At 44.8% G+C, this 17,877-nt stretch overlaps 1 protein-coding gene across 3 annotated transcripts in view; it reads right to left on the bottom strand.

Moving 5' to 3' along the window:
- Positions 1–676: 676 nt before the first annotated feature.
- Positions 677–17,877, bottom strand: part of LOC122941072 (signal transducer and activator of transcription 5B) — a 195,696-nt gene continuing 178,495 nt past the window's right edge. For all 3 annotated transcript variants that reach the window (XM_044298062.1, XM_044298063.1, XM_044298064.1), the window contains 5 exons: positions 11,844–11,974; positions 11,480–11,644; positions 10,227–10,275; positions 9,607–9,705; positions 677–4,127 (listed from right to left, as the gene is read on the bottom strand). In XM_044298062.1, the coding sequence (XP_044153997.1) occupies positions 3,998–4,127; positions 9,607–9,705; positions 10,227–10,275; positions 11,480–11,644; positions 11,844–11,974 (574 nt within the window). In that variant the 3' untranslated portion in view covers positions 677–3,997. The remainder of the gene's footprint in view (positions 4,128–9,606; positions 9,706–10,226; positions 10,276–11,479; positions 11,645–11,843; positions 11,975–17,877) is intronic.

Raw genomic sequence — 17,877 nt, 5'->3', positions numbered from 1 at the left:
TTTATCAAACATGTTTGTAAAGGACCCTCTACACGGGCTGAGAACCCAACAGATAATCGCTAATGAACATTCATAGGAACGCTCTTTAGCAATTATCAGGCAGCGTAAAGGGGCCACCGATAACACGATAAACTAGCAAAACGCTTGTTCGTTGGGTAATAGAATCGTTTGTGTATGCACCTAAATCATCGTCTGCTGGCAGAACATCATGCTGTCTAAACAGGTTCTGTGATCGCTTTTTCCCATACTGTGGAGGAGATCATTGCCTGTAAATGCAGAGGTCTCCTTCACTGAGGAGCAGGCACTTGCTGGGAAGGAATGCTTCCTTCCCGGACAATCGTCTGCTAAACAGTCCCGTCTAAAGAGACCTTAAAGGGGTTTTCCCACAAAAAATATTCTACAATTTTCAAACCAGCATCTGGATCTGAATACTTTAATATTTGCATGCAATAAAAAAAGTTGGTATAGCCACTGAGTTATTTAATGAAATGTATTTGTACAGAGCCACCTGCTGTTTGTTCTTTTTCTTATTTCTTTTGTCCTGCTCACTGAGAAGGCCGCACATGCTCCGTTTCATCCTTCAACTGCTTCCTGAGCTGTGAAGGGGAGAGAGCTGCAGCAGAATGAACTGTCCATAGAAACCAATCCTGTCACTGCTGCTTTTTTTGAACCGCTATAACACGTCATCTGGGCTCTGATTGGTTGCCAACCTTATCCACTGTGTCATGATTTCAATTTTTCTTTCATACATTAGTATAAGCAAATGTTAAAGTTGTTCTCTACTCTTTAGATATTGATAACCCTATCCTCCGGAGAGGTCATCAATATTAGATTGGTGGGGGTCAGACACCCGATACCCTGACCGAATTTGCAAATCATCAACGTAGGGATGAGTGAATCTATTTGTACAAATCAATTCGTTCATGACATCAAATAGAGTTCTCCAGCTGCGAGGGCCTACAAGAGGATCCCCCTGCCACTTGACTGACAGTGACATACAGCCCGCCTAGCCCCGACAATTCTGAGTGTGTGCTGCTGTTCTGAGTGGCGTTGTAAGTGCAGAGGCTCTGCTTCCAATACCGGAGCAGGTACTGTTCCTGTGCCACTACCCAGAAGTGGGCACAGCTGGCGATCTGACTGTAGGACTAGACTGCAACTTTCTGGCAATCTGACTGTAGGACTAGGCTACAACTCTCTGTAGGAATAGACTACAACTCACTGGCAATCTGACTGTAGGAATAGACTACAACTCACTGGCAATCTGACTGTAGGACTAGACTACAACTCTCTGGCAATCTGACTGTAGGACTAGACTACAACTCTCTGGCAATCTGACTGTAGGACTAGACTACAACTCTCTGGCAATCTGACTGTAGGACTAGACTACAACTCTCTGGCAATCTGACTGTAGGACTAGACTACAACTCTCTGGCAATCTGACTGTAGGACTAGACTACAACTCTCTGGCAATCTGACTGTAGGACTAGACTACAACTCTCTGGCAATCTGACTGTAGGACTAGACTACAACTCTCTGGCAATCTGACTGTAGGACTAGACTACAACTCTCTGGCAATCTGACTGTAGGACTAGACTACAACTCTCTGGCAATCTGACTGTAGGACTAGACTACAACTCTCTGGCAATCTGACTGTAGGACTAGACTACAACTCTCTGGCAATCTGACTGTAGGACTAGACTACAACTCTCTGGCAATCTGACTGTAGGACTAGACTACAACTCTCTGGCAATCTGACTGAAGGACTAGACTACAACTCACTGGCAATCTGACTGTAGGAATAGACTACAACTCACTGGCAATCTGACTGTAGGACTAGACTACAACTCTCTGGCAATCTGACTGTAGGACTAGACTACAACTCTCTGGCAATCTGACTGTAGGACTAGACTACAACTCTCTGGCAATCTGACTGTAGGACTAGACTACAACTCTCTGGCAATCTGACTGTAGGACTCTTTGCATTGTTGATTCAGTTAATTTTAGATTATTAACACTGCAGGGTCGATTTAGTAGACACAATAAGCTTTGATAGGGTTTTCTAAACATGCCCTGAACTAAGGGGAACCTGACCTGGTGATGGGTCCCCTTTATAATAGGTATCTTATGGGAATGGACAATGTGATTGTAACAGAATAATATTTTCTAGAAGCCTGAAGAGTGGTAAAGATGTTTGCTGGTCACTTTTGTACAGTCAGAAGTCTCGCAGGACGCAAGTGCTATCCAGGACTGATTTCATGGGACCATACCACTTGTGTCACATGCCATTCTGCACTTGTGTTGTGGCTGTAATATGGTATGATAATATTACATGAGCTGAAATACATTACTGGAGGTATTTTGACAATTGTGCTCAAAATAAATGAGGCCATTTCAGAAAAGTGGAGGGAAAAAAATAAAATAGAAACAATTCATATAGTTCGTTATATTTTGAAGTATATATATTTTTATAGATATATATATTTAATGTTAAATAAACTTAAGGGGAATCTGTCACTAAATACCTCTCAATAAACCAGCAGACATGGGAGATGTGCCCTTGTCAGTTGAATCTAATTCTGTTGGTCCCATCTTGCTCTGTTGAGAAAAGAGCATCTTAATTAAAGGCAAATTAGTCCATGGGTGCAACGAGAGTGCTGCCATTGCATCTCGTTGCACCCAGAGCCTCCACTCACTTTCCTATATGCCACAGCCCCAGCATTTTGACTTACAGGGCCTGGCAGCGAAGACGTAAACACGCTTGATCTCCAAGTCTCATGCTTGCACCTTTGCTTTAGTGTTTGGTGCAGGTACAGTACAGAAGTGCCATGGCTTATGAATTCTGTACTGCTAGGGCGCCAAACATTGGCCGAGGCCAATGTTTGACATATCTGTACTGTACTGTGCCAAGCACTGAAGCAAAAAGGCAGGCGTAAAACTTTTGGGCCAGACATGATTACCTCTTTACTGTCTGGCCCTGTCCGTAAAAAAAGTGGTGAGGCCACGACTTGCAGGAGAGCGAGCGGAGCCCCTGGGTGCCACAAGATGCAATGGCAATGCCCTTGTTCTACCCAGGAGCTTATTTGCATATTATTAAATCAATGTTTTCTCTGCAATGCAGCCACAGAGCAAGATGGGACCAAAGCCGTTAGATTCAGTTGACAAGGGCACATCTCCCAAGTCAGCTGGTTTTATTGAGAGCTATTTAGTGACACGTTCCCTTTAAAACCCTAATTAACCCTAAGTAGGGTTTATTTATATTAGCTCTCTGTTATCTTCTAACTCTTCCCACACTGGGGCTCAGATATGGAGGAGAAGACTATACATATCTTGTAAAGTAAACATGATTGACATTTAGCTTGATCCGAATCCCTAAGGACTATGGCCTATACACTGCTTGTGGCTTATCGCTCAGCAACATTTCACAACCCACTGAAGCAGAGTAAAGGTTATACTGACAAAGATAAAAATCCTAAACAAAATGAACTTTAAAGAGGTTGTCCACCCTCTGTTGGACCTACTCTTACCCCATGTAATATGGAGGAATCCTCTCCTGTCATAACACAGGCTGGCAGCCATAACGGGCCTTTAAACTTTTAGGACGGGGAGGCTAATTATGTTCAGTTCCTGTTCATTACAACACTTACATACAGCTCTATAAACGACGTGTAGATGGAACTGAAGACTGAAAGCGTCCCGTCTTGTGCTGCAGGTTTAAAGCACAGTATGACTTGCACCTTCAGGAAAAAAAAGGAAGGCCAGGCATTACCTCCCCTTATATTACCTGAGGTGAGAGCAAGTACAAATGTGGACAAAACCTTTAAGTGGGTAATAGAAGTGAAAATATGGGAGGATACAGTTTTCTTGTCAAAAAAGTACCATAAAATAAACAAAAGAAAATAAAACCTATGTATCACCATGCACAAAATACCAAATTATTTTTTGTGAAAACAATTCACATTTAGATTTTTGGAGGCAGTGAGCCGTGGGTAGGACTACATCAGGACTGCGCATGGGGAATCCACTGGCTGTTATCCAGGGGTCTTCGGAGCAGTTCTTCCACGTGCCTTGCCACATCCATACTATCATCTAGGTCAAAGTCTCCATCAGGATCCAAAACAGAGTCAGGACTGTAGAGAAAGACAAAAAAGTGGTTTTAAGAACTATAGAGGTTTTTCTTCACATTTGTAGTACGGCCACACATGGCATATACTGTGCCGATTTTTTACAGTGGAATTCCTTATGGACTATGTGCAGCATTAACAGTAGTCACAAGGTAGCTGCAATTTTAAAAAATTTCATCCACAAGCTGCAGAAAATGTCTACAAATTGAATTGGAACTTGACGTAAGGTGCAGATATTAACAGAAAGTCAATTTATGCTACTAATATGTGGTAAAATCCACAGCAGATTTTCCTAAACAAAATATGCCACGTGTGGACATTACCTTACAGGAAGCCTGTAGAGAAGGAAGGCACAGAGTGCTGGAAGGTAAGGAACATTGATACAACGGATACATCAGGGAAATGAGCAGGGCCACATAATAGTGCTGAATGAAAGAGCCATGGCCAAATTCACGTCATTCACGTCATTTACGTTTAGTAAGCACTTGGCCGACATATTATTAACCAGAAATTTAAAGGGAAAATGTTTCCAGGATTTAACCTTACAAACCATTGCCACCACTTTAAAGGGGTTGTCCCATTACAACAACCTATGGGATAAGTGTCTGATCAACAGGGGGTCTGACCACCTGGTCTCCGCCGATCACAAGAATGGGGGCCCATGTTTCTGTTTGACTGAAGCACTGGACACTCCATTCAACTTTATGGGTCTTATACCTCATTCAACTCTAGGGGGGTCAAAGTTTGTACCCAGATGAAAACATAACATCTATCCACAGAATAGAGAATAGGCATTTGATTAATGGGGGTGCATTCTCAGGATTTTTGGGGGCCCCAGCAGATGGACTCCCTATAATCAAACACTTAACTTGTTGTAATGGAACACCACCTTTAACTTGACCTGGAAAGATTTTTCTAAAGGTACAGAGGTAACTGTGGCAGGTATGCCGCACTGCAAATTACAAATCTCTAACTCTAGAAAGGCAAGATGGTGGCAGTGGTTTATCCAGGTAAATTCTGGTGACCTGTCCCCTCTGAATATACAGACAAAGAGGTACTCTCAACAACTCACATGTCGCTTTAGTAATTACAAGCAAAAATGAAATAATTCCTCTGTTCTGCCTCTTAAATAAATTGACAACTGGGTGTTACCATTGCCCTTGTCAAAAGGGTGTGTCCCTATAAAGCAGGACTTTTGCCAGCACTGGCTGGACAGTGTCAGAGTCTGTAGGGACACACACACATTAATTTATTCATAACATTTTAAAAGGAACGGCACAGGACTGAGTTATGATAAAAGTTACAATAAGGGTCTATTCACATGTCCGCAAGTGTTATGCGATCCGCAAATTGCGGATCCGCAAAAACACTGGACCACACATGGCCGGCACCCCAATAGAAATGCCTTTTCTTGTCCGTGTCTGAAGACAAGAATAGGACATGCTCTATTTTTTTGCGGGGCTGCGGAACGGAAGTGCGGATGCAGACAGCACACTGTGTGCTGTCCGCATCAGCACTTCCGTTCCGCGGCTCCACTGAAAATGAATGGGTCCGCACCGTTCAACAAAATTGCAGAACGTATTCGGACCTATTCATACGGACGTGTGAATGGACCTTCAAACCGACCTGAACTCTGCAGCAGAATTTCACTTGTGGTTGATGGAGTTTATCCTAAAGGGGCTTTCTGGAACTTAAATATCGATGACTTGTCCTAAGGATAGGACAGCACACACTGTAAATGATACAGTGCAAAGACTTTATTGATGCTCCCAAGCAAACATGTGGCAATGTTTTTTTTCAGCCCACCTCTCAGCATGTTTGCCATACTGCGGCCAGACCTCCGGCCTGCCCAAATATAGTGAATGGGGCCAGAGCGGACTTCCGGCGGCACAATGCACTAGCTCACCGCCAGAACAGCCTGCCGGAGAAGGCTACCTCTAGTTTGAAAGTAGCCTAAGTCGACCCTCCCCACGCACGCTGCACTTTGCTGAATTCGCTATACAGCAGCACATACCTGTCACATCCAGTGCATCCAGGTGATGTCTCCTCTGATGTAGATCTTCTCTGTCATTATCTTCTCCACTCGGTCCAGACAACTTCTTAGCTTCCTCACATTTCTATCATCATCCCCCAACCTGGAGTCCCCACAGTGTTCTCCTACTGCTCGCTGTGCTCCCCAATACCCCCAAATACTATCCTGAATAAAAATGAGTGCTGTACAGATAGCCAGCCCGCCCCCCCCCCCATAGTAATACTGATCCTCGTAGTCCCACTAATAGTAATTCCCTTCTAGAGTGTCATCATTAGTAATACTGCCCCCGACAGCTCCCTCAACAGCGATAATGCTTCCCAAGAGTGCCTCCATTAGTAGAAGAGCCCTCCAGTATTAATAATGCACTCGCAGACCCCTCAGTAATTAGGCCCCCATAGTGCTCTTTGTAGAAATAAGGCGGATCTATAAGTCACTCCTACAGAGCCCCTAGTAGTAATAAGAATGCCTAATGTCCTCTGGATTTAAAATGCCCCCACCATACCCCCAGTATTTATACTGCCACCTACTGTTATAATGCTCTCCCCTGCAGTGCCCCCTGTAGTTATATTCCTCCTCTTCGTGTCCTCACAAACTATAATTCCTCAGCCCCTCCACCATACAGTCCCATGTAAATAACACTATTCCCCTCCCTCCGCCATAGAGTCCCATGTAAATACCACCCCCTCTCCAGCCACCATCAACACACAGTCCCATGTAAATAACATAACACCATCTCTCCAGCCCCCTCCAATATACAGTCCCATGTAAATAATATAACCCCCTCCCAGCCACCTTCAACATAGTCTCATGTAAATAACACCACCCCCTCTCCAACCTCCTCCAACATACAGTCCCATGTAAATAAAATCACCGCCTCCCCAGCCTCCTCCAACATACAGTCCCATGTAAATAACATCACTCTCTCCCACAGCCGCCATCAACATACAGTCCTATGTAAATAACATCACTCCCATCACCACCATCAACAAACAGTCCCATGTTAACATCACTCCTTCCCACAGCTGCCATGAACATACAGTCCCATGTAAATAAGGCTACTTTCACACTCGCGCTTTGTGCGGATCAGTCATGGACGGATCCGTTCAGATAATACAACCGTCTGCATCCGTTCAGAACGGATCCGTTTGTATTATCTTTAACATAGCCAAGACGGATCCATCTTGAACACCATTGAAAGTCAATAGAGGACGGATCCATTTTCTATTGTGCCAGATTGGGTCAGTGACAATGGATTGACTTAGGCTGAGTTCACACGGGCGAGATTTCCGCGCGGGTGCAATGCAGTAGGTGAACGCATTGCACCTGCACTGAATCCTGACCCATTCATTTCAATGGGGCTGTGCACATGAGCATTTTTTTTCACGCATCACTTCTGCAATGCTTTAAAATCGCAGCATGTTCTATATTCTGCGTTTTTAACGCAGCCCTGGCTCCATAGAAGTGAATGGGGCTGCGTTAACGCATTGCATCTGCAAGCAAGTGCGGATGCAATGCGTTTTTCACTGATGGTTGCTAGGAGATGTTGTTTGTAAACCTTCAGTTTTTTATCACGCGCGTGAAAAACGCATCAAAACGCATTGCATCCGCGCGGAAAAAACTGAACAACTAAACGCAATTGCAGCCAAAACTGACTGAACTTGCTTGCAAAATGGTGCGAGTTTAACTGAACGCACCCTGAACGCATCCGGACCAAATCTGTCACGCACGTGTGAACTCAGCCTTACTTGTGTGCCAGGACGGATCTGTTTGGCTCAGTTTCATCAGACGGACACCAAAACGCTGCAAGCAGCATTTTGATGTCAGTCTCCAAAGCGGAATGGAGACTGAACTGATGCAAACTGATGCAATCTGAGCGGATCCTTTTCCATTCAGAATGCATTAGAATGCAAACTGATCCGTTTTGGACCGCTTGGGAGAGCCCTGAATGGATCTCACAAACGGAAAGCCAAAACGCAGGTGTGAAAGTAGACTAACATCACTCCCTCCCCCAGCCACAATGAATATACAGTCCCATGTAAATAACATCACTCCCTCCCACAGCCGCCTTCAACATACAGTCCCATGTAAACTACATCACCCCCTCCCACAGCAGCCTTCAACATACAGCCTCATTTAAATAACATCACTCCCTCCCCCAGCCACCATCAATATGAAGTCCCATGTAAATATCACCCCCTCCCCAGCCTTATCCAACATACAGTCCCATGTAAATCACTCCCTACCCCAGCCACCACCAATATACAGCCCCATGTAAATAACATCACTCCTGAACATTTAGTCCCATGATAACATCCCTCCCTTCAGCCCTAACATACAGTCCCAGTTAAATAACCACAACTCCCAGCATTTCTCTGCCTCTCCCTTCACTTACCTCACCTCATGTAGCAGACATCACCACAGCTTCTTCCCCAGGACTTCTCCTCTTCACTGCGGGCCTCTCCTGCACTGGTCACATGATGGTGATGTCATCGTAGGTCCTTCTCAACCCCTACCTTCTGCACTGATCACGTGACCTGTGATGTCATCACAGGTCCTTCAGATCTTGCAGTGCATTATATTCAATTGTATGGCTGTCCTAAGGACGGCAATACAGTTGTATCTGCCTTGCAGGCAGCACATTCGGGGCCTGGGACAAAACATCAGGGGCCCAGGCCCCGAATGTTTTAGCCTAGCAACGCCCCTGATCCCCAGATAGGTCATCACTGCCTTATCTGGCTTCCAGAAAACCCTGACGAGAAGCTGTTAGAAAGGGCTTGGCCTCTTCCTCGGCCTGTGATATCACATCCATCGGGCATGGCCTTTGTGCAGCTCAGTCCTATTTAAGTGAATGGGACTGAGCTACAAAACCAAAACCAGCCTCTATACAATGTAGTGTACTGCACTGTGCTTGGTATGTTAAGAAAGGCCACAGTGTTTGTCGGATTGCGGAGGGCCCCTCAAACAGCGGATTGGCAGGGGTACTGGGAGTTTGACCCCAACCAATCTAATTAATTCCCAGAAAACCCCTTTAAGGATATCCACGTCTGGTTTAGAGGTACCGTTCTGATATTATACTAGTATTAAAATTGATTCCCTCTGGTCTTTATCAACTGGAGTAATAAAGTGGGCAATGCTGAGTGGCCGGATGATAGATAAACCATTTGTCTTGAACAGAGATACTCTGTCACTTGCAGCACAGCCTTTTGCCAGTGACAGGCTTCTCAAGTAGTACTCAATGACAAGCATCAGGGGCAAAAGTAAACGGCCTGTGCTGTCCATGGCAGCCAATCATAGACCAGCTTTTATTTCTTAGCAGGCTCTTCAAAAATGAAAGCTGAGCTGGTATTGGTTGCTATGGGCAACACAAGTTTTTTAAGACAGCTTTCATGAATCTGCCTCGAAAAGTTTTATCATAAATATATCAATGTATATATAATACAATGTATAGCTTACTTCTGCTGGTACAAGTTATAGTGTGACTGGGTACAAACTGCAGGGGATGGTGCCTGGTCCATGTAGCTGCTTGGTGGGATTACATCAGAGGTCACAAACCTTACAAAAAAAAAAAAAAAAAAGATAATAATGCTGAGCCATTTGTCTGAACACAAAAGTAATGATTGTTCTCCAGGTTAGATATAATGTCAGTTACCTCCATAATATAGGGAATGTGCATCTACAGCACAAAATATTAATGGGGTAGTCCAGTAATTTCACAGTATCCCCTATCCACATCTCTATGGTCCTGCTGGAAAAAGCCAACAGGTGTACTCACCTCTCCCCGTTGCCCGACCTGCCGCTCTGTTCGATTCGGGAAGGAGGGGCTGCAGGGTACGAGGACCCGTTCTTGTGATTGGTGGGGATCCCAGCGGTAGGATTCACACCGATCTAGTAGTCATACCCCTACCATGTGGACAGGGGATAACCTGAAATCCCTTTAACAGGTAAAAAGAGACTGGACACAAACTATTAAAATCTACCAGAATAATGGAACTGAATGTAAAGCGAAGGTAATGTGCAACTAGTTCTTGTGTTCTGGGATGATGTGGTATGTGCATATATATATAATGGCTTACTCTGGAACCACTTGCTTTATGGCTGGCTTGACATATCCATCTGCTTTTGCTGTAGGAGGTAAAAATATAAAAACAGGAATTAAAAAGTACACCAGTAGAAAACACATACTAAGGCTTTATGCACACAAACATATTTTTTGTCCATGTCAGGTCTGCATTTTTTGCGGATCGAACACAGATTCATTGATTTCTATGAATCTGTGTAGCCAGGCCACAAGTTATAGAACCTATCCTAGGTTCTGCAAAAATGGGTCCTGCACAAACTGCAAGATGGACCGCATCTGTATTTTGTGGATCTGTGATTTGCAGACCACGAAATTGAAATGGTCGTGTGCAGGAGGCCCAAGTATCACTGAACTTCCCTTTATGACTGGGTAATGTTATTTACAGAATACAACACTGCAATACACACCTGAACAGGTCTCCTTAAGTGTAAAAAAATACCTTTTCTAGCAGGATTAATTATCAGGACATTAGCGTTTGGATTTTGTCTTACCTGGTTTCACAATGCAATTTTCGCCCGTGTGGCAAATGTAGGTAAAGCATATAAAAACCACATGCATCAGAAGCCACTGCTGAGCAGCCAAAAACTGTATCATGAAACTGTAGTAAAATCCTCGTAAATCGCATGGGGTTTTGCCACACGGATTGCAGTTCCTAGTATGGGCACCCTTCAACCACCTTAAGGAGGACCTTTCATGTTTTTTTTTTTAATTTAAGATAAATACCTTTACTTGCGGGGTACTGATGCTGCCACCCTGCCATTTTTTTTTTTTTTTTATATCGCTCCTGCGACCCGCTGTGAAACCTTCCCCCTGGCTGTGACGCTCTCCGTGGTGTTCGGATTGCGGCATAGCCAGGGAGAAAAAGACCCACATTGAGAAACCCTGGCGTCGTCTCCTCCCTGTACCGATACTCAGTATTAACATACTGAGCGGGAAAACTACAGGGGGCACAGGAGCGATAGCTTAAAAAAACAGGCAGAGTGGCAGCATCAGTGGGGTACCCTGCAAGTAAAGGTAAAAAAAACATGAAAGGTCCTCTTTAAGACTAAAGTTAAAGTCAAAGTCACAAGAATATCTGAAGAGAGTGGAAGTAGTACAATTTTTACTTTTACATACGGTGTAAATGGAAAAGAAAATTATCAAAACCAGTACAAATAAGTATAGAAATATATGAATGAAGTTTGGCAAACTCTCACACACATACATTTATACCAATACAGGATGACCAACAGGCAAAAAAAATCTTACAAGGATTGCAGAGCACTGGGGTGTAATACTTTGAGAAAACTTCATCTTTCGGCCTGTCAGGAAATACATAGATGAGATAGTTCAGGTCTCCAAGTCGGTCCGCCAGCGAACGTACTGAAAAATCTCGGCTTGTAAATGGCATCAGGTTCCATAAGGCCCTCTCCGCTAAACAGGCAAAAAAACAAAACAAAAAACACCACAAAAAAAACAAAAACATTATCTCAATATGACATGTCAGAATTACAGTAAAAACAATACTAGAAAAGCTGGGGATGTCCTTTAACATCAGCTGGACAGGGAAACAGGACCCCGATACTAGTACAAAATTATTTTTGATGTTGTTCAGCTAAGAGCGGAAACTTACGCAACTCAAACTTCCAAGCTATTGTGATGCCCCCAATCTCAGAATCACTGAAACGCAGGAGGAAAGTTCCATCTCTTTTGTTCACCAACATATCATGAGCTTGCTGCTTGTTGACAAAGCCCAGAATGGCCCTACAATTAAATAAGGGTTAGAAAGTGAATTTAAGTCACAGACTGGCAATACGCAGAGGCACACAAGGCAGGATAGCATTGAACTAGATGAGAAAGGAAAGCCGCATAGTGGGAAATATATAATATATACAGGTATATTTACTCATTTTCTCATTCTTTCACCATCTGAGCTGATGACAGATCCTGGTTAACATGATGACAGGAGAGAACTATTGTTTTCAGGTCCAAAATTTGGTGATTAACTTCTTAATACATCCATTCACACGACAGCAAATCGCAGATCCACAAAATACAGATGCAGTCTTTGTGCATCCCACATTGTAACAAAGCCTATTCTTGTCTGGACGCCGAGTGTGTCAGCATCCAATCCACAAAAAAATACGAACGTGTGAATGGGGCCTTACAGCGAAAAGAGCTTAAATTTTATGATACAGAGCTCAAAATCCAGGACCAGGCGATTTTCATTTTTGTCTTTTACTCCCTGCCAGTGGCGTACTTAGAGAAGTAAGGGCCCATAGGAAGGATCAAACCAGGCACCCCACAAAGGACAAAAGGGTTTCCACCTAAACCCCTTTCAATGACTATTCGGCCATTTTTTCCACTGCCTCATTTGCTAAAAGTTGTTCCTTTAGAGCAGGCATGCTCAACCTGCGGCCCTCCAGCTCTTGTAAAAGTACAACTCCCACAATGCCCTGCTATAGGCTGATAGCTGTAGGCTGTTCAGGCATGCTATGGAGTTGTAGTTTTGCAACAGCTGGAGGGACGCAGGTTGAGCATGCCTTCTTTAGAGGGTAGAGTCCTGACCAAGTTTTTACACCAGTAGACGAGTGGATGATCCCAACTGTGCCCCCTCTTGCCCTGAGCCCTATAGCAGTCGCATGGTCTGCCGCTATGGTAGTTACGCCCCTGCTCCCTGCCTTCCCAAAGCCATAAAATTTTATTTTTCCATTCACAAAGCCGTACGAGGGCTTTTTTTTGTGGGAAAAGTTGTACTTTCTAATGGCACTAGTGATGGGAAGTTCGGATCTTTGAGCTGAATCGGTTCATTTGAATCAGCTCATTCAAATGAACCGATTCATGAATCGGATCTTCGGTTCACTTCATGAGCCGGCAGAGGCAAGTGAACTGAAGATCAATGCGCATGCTCAGCTCATCGAATCTTCGGTTCACTTGCTGAGTCGGCTCTCAAGTGAACCGAAGGTCAGGAGGGACTCGCTCCTGGCAAACACAGCTCTGCTGCAGTGAAGCAGACTGTGATAATTGAGAGTGTTAAAAGAATCGTGTCACCGAGTCCCTACCAGACTTCCTGCTCTGCTACAGCATGTAGCAGTGTAGCATGATGCTACACTGCTGCATGCACCCTGTACACACACAGCTCTGCTACATGCTAGATTAATGCCCCCCCTTCCCCCCGGACGGACGGACTTACAGGGAGCCTGGCAGGGACTCGGTGACTCACGGCTCTTTTAACTCAAAAGAATCAAATGAGTCTCTGACTCATTTGATTATTTTAACTAATAGACTCAGCCGATTCTCTGAGTCCCTGCGACTCCCCCTGTGCTGGTAGGCAGTGCTGGCTGCCTCTGATTGGTTGGAGGGCGGGGAGGGGCGGGGCTAGCGTCCACTGCCGGCTCCTATTTCACTGCCTGCTGCTGCCTCTGTGCTGATCTGACTGAGCCGTTTCATTCGGATCGGCTCAGTCAGAGGAACCGACTCTTCCGGATCAGTGAACTGAATCGGTTCAAAAGAACGATTCGTTCATGATCCGGACATCACTAAATGGCACCATTTACAGTTGCATACAATGTAGTAAAAAAGCGAAAAAGGGGAAAGAATTCCAAATTGAGTGGCATTAAAAAAAATAAAAAATTCCACCTCGGTTTTATGGGTTTTATTTTAACAGTGTGTCCTATGCAGTAAAACTGGCCTGATACTTTCATTTTCTGGGTCAGTACAATTACAACAATACCACATATGTATAGTTTTCCTGCGTTTTAATACAAAAAATTTGGACAAAAACACATTTTTTTTATTGCATTGCCACATTCTGACCCCTATAACTTTTTTATTTTTATGTATACTGAGCTGTGCCAGGGCTAATTTTTTTGCGGGGGCAATTTGTACTTTTAATTGATAACCTTTTAGGGTGTGTATGACTTTTTGATCACTTTTTATTCCATTTTTAGTGGGAGATCAAGCGACCCAAAAAATGGCGAATTGGCCATTTCGCTGTTTGCCCTATGGGATAAATATTTTATATATTAATACTACACAGCAATGCCCATGATGTTTATTTTTTATATATTTATTTTATCTTTGTATTTTTAAATATAATATATTTTTTTTTACTTCATAATAATTTTTTCTACAGAACTTTAACAATCATAGACTACACTGTGTTTCTATGGAGCCCTAGCAGGCTCTCCATAGGAACTAAAGTGCGGCAGCCTCGTATCACTGAGGAGCTGCTGCACACACCATCTGGCTCCCTGATCCTCACTAGGGGGAGCCGATGCACTGCCAGAAGAACGTGATCCCGGTTTTTGACCTCCCAGATGCTGTGGTCACATTTGACCACGCCATCCAAGGAGTTAAATGTATGCAATCCTTGCTATCGTCGATCACATATATCAGTCCTGGGTGCCTGCTGTTTAAAGGCTATGTACACCTTTGGGGCAATTTTTTATTATTACATTGTACTCATTTTGAGCTAGAAATCTTTTTTTCAATTGGTCTTCATTAACAATATGGAATCCTTTTTTGTGTACAGGGCTGAGATGCTCTACTAGAAGCCTGTGGATTTTCTGTCTTTTCCGTCATCTGAAGAGTAGACAGGCTCCTTATCCCTGTTCTCTCACATTATAAACACTCATAAGAATGTGGCTTAATTAAGTGTTTATGACCTCTTGGTAGTTTAGAGATAAGGGTTATAAGATGACCAAACAAAGTGAAAATGAAAGTTCCCTTACGTCCTACCAGCAGCACAGATGGGGTTAACTGCCCCCCGTGGACTGGTAGGACCGGCGGAATTTTTAATGAGCCCAAGAGTAACCAATGAAAGAACTCCAGCTCCCTTAAAGGGAGGGGTTCACCTCCCAGCCCACAGTGTTTTTTTCTGTCCTTTGGACAGGTGGACTGGAGAGTTTTCCTCTCCTTCTGGGGAGTTTGGAGACGCTTCTGACTCTGAGTTGTCTCCATTTTTCTTTAAACATAGGAGCACTTATATTTGCGCTTTATTTTTTATAATTTTTCCCCCTTTTGATCGCGCTGCGGTACCTGGGGGCATGCTTGCCTCATCTGCGCCTCCCCTCCTGCGGTGTAGACTCTGCGGCGTTCCGCCGCCGGCGTGGCATGGGCGCCACCATGACCGGAAGTGACGCGGCCTGCCGGGGCGTCCTCGGTCACAGGGGGGAGATGTGATGTGAGGGCTCTCCTCACTTAGGCAGGTTTTTTTGGGAAAAAAAATAAAAAATAATATCTTATTAAGGGTTTAATTCAGCAGTGTCGTTTAGGAGGAGGGTTGTCATAGGAAACCACTCCCCTAGGCGGAGCTTCGCTATTTAAGCTCCCTGAGTTCCTTCAGTCGGTCTTTGGCTGCGCTACTTGATAAGCTAGCTCCAGTCTCCTGTGCCGACTGAGAATTTCTGCTATTTACTGAATTTTCAGTTTCTGATATTTTCTATTTTGCCTGTCTTACTCCTCTGGTTCGTGCCGTTACATAGGTGTTAAACTCCCTTTGAGTTTTTAGGGATGTTTTAATCCTTTTTCTTCGTTTCAGCTATGGCTTCTCCTAGAGATCCAGACCAGCAGCGAAAATCGGCGACCAAGAGGAAACACCTGGCCTGCTATGATTGCAATACGCCTTTAGACGATTCTTGCCCCTATTCCAAGTGCGACAGTTGCCGTTCTGGTTCTGCTAAGGAACCCACGATGCAGGACATGTACCAGTGGGCCAAGACGTATGTGAATGATTCCATCAAGGGGGTCGTAACCCTGCTGAATGAGAGACTACCTGGCTCTTCCCAGACGCCCATGGATGTTGCCGACCCTACCCTCAGACCCACCCCCCTTTCTGTGGGGTCATCTTCCTCTGAGGAGGAAGAATCTACTTAATGTTTTTTCCCTCCAGAAAAAACACAGAAGCTATTGAAGTCCATCAGGTCAGGGGACCGTGATGTTGACATAGGGGAGTCCTCCGATCCCGCCTGTCGGACCCAGGGAGTCTTTAAGGCGGATGAGACCCTCCTTTCTGTGATGCGCACAGAATAGAAAAAAATTGAGAAAGGCCCAGTCCTTTCCGATGGCTAAATCCTTAGTGGAATCATGGGGTTCCATTCCTAAGGTGGACATGGCTATAGCCAAGTTGTCCAGACGCACCCTAGTTCCAGCAGACAATGGGTCTAGCCTGCAGGACCCTCTAGATAGGAGGACAGAGTGCACCCTGAGAAGGAGCTACACGGCAGCCGCAGCTTTGGCCTCAACTTCTATCGCAGCCACAGAGGTTACTTCCTTTCTAAGGTCCAGGCTGAACCAGATTCAGACTGATGTTGACCAAAGTGTCTCATGGGACGACATCCTGGCCGCGTTTAAACCCATAAAGCTGGCCATGGATTTCCTATGTGATGCATCCCAATTACAGCTGAAATTGGCAGCCAAGACAATGGCTCTAGTGTCAGCTGCCAGGAGACCTCTATGGCTAAAGCCCTGGAATGCGGATAACGCTTCCAAATATAATCTCTGTGGGCTCCCCTTCGAGCCAGACCGTTTATTCGGTTCGGAACTAGACACCATCATGGAGGGACTCTCCAATAAAAGGGGAAAGAGTCTCCCTCAACAGCCCTTTCGGACAGAGGTTCTGTTCCCTATATAGGGAGGACAACCCCCTGGCGATAGATGCTCTGACAATACCGTGGAGGTTCAGGCTGGCGTACATCTTCCCTCCTTTTTCCATGATTCCGAGGGTTTTGATGAAAATCTGTCAGGATCAGGCCTCGGTAATAGCCATCATACCATTTGGCCCAGGAGATCCTGGTTTACCCAGCTCATTCAGATGAGTCGGGGACAATATTGGAGACTCCCCCCAGAGCAGACCCTGGTGTCGTGGGACACTCCTCTCTGCCCAGATCTGCACAGATTCAACCTGACAGCCTGGAGGTTGATCAGTCCCTTCCCAGAGTGGATGGGCTCTCTGAGTCGGTCCTGAGAACTTTATCGCATTCCAGAGCAGAGTCTACCAAGAAGGCCTACTCCCGGATCATGAGGATCTTCACCTTCTGGTGTAGCCCCAACCAGGTGGCGTCTGCAGATCCGCCCCTCTCAGCGATCTTACAATTCCTTCAGGATGGGATAGACAGAGGTCTCTCCCCCTCTACACTGAAGGTCCAAGTTTTTGCCATCTCGGCCTGTCTCAACAGACCATATTCTCGGGACCTGCTCATCAAACGCTTCCTTAAGAGAGCGGAAAGATTGAAGCCTACAATACTGAAACCCGTTCCTCAATGGGATTTGTCAGTTGTTCTCAGGGGGTTAGCATCTCCCCCCCCCCCCCCTTTGAACCTTTGGAGGAGGCAAGCTTTAAGTTTTTAACTCTTAAGGTGGTTTTTCTCCTGGCTATTACTTTAGCCAAAAGAATTTCTAAGCCGCAGGGCTTTTCCGCTTTGCACTCATTATTTTTTCTACAGGACAGAGTCCTTCTACGATATCTACCTTAATTTTAAATCTAAGGTTCCAACCTTTCAAAATATCAATCAGGTAATTTCTCCACCTGTATTATTCTTCTCCTCCTCCTCTGATGTTCCAGTCAGATATCCTCTGGACATATCGAGATGCCTCCAGATCTATGTGGATAGATCCAGAGAATTCAGGATAGATGAGAACCTCTTCTTCCTGTTTGCCGGTAAGTT

The sequence above is a fragment of the Bufo gargarizans genome, chromosome 6 (assembly GCF_014858855.1).
Source record: "Bufo gargarizans isolate SCDJY-AF-19 chromosome 6, ASM1485885v1, whole genome shotgun sequence".
Taxonomy (NCBI): domain Eukaryota; kingdom Metazoa; phylum Chordata; class Amphibia; order Anura; family Bufonidae; genus Bufo; species Bufo gargarizans.
Note: the sequence above shows the minus strand (reverse complement) of the source record. Positions and strands in the feature narration are given on the sequence as shown.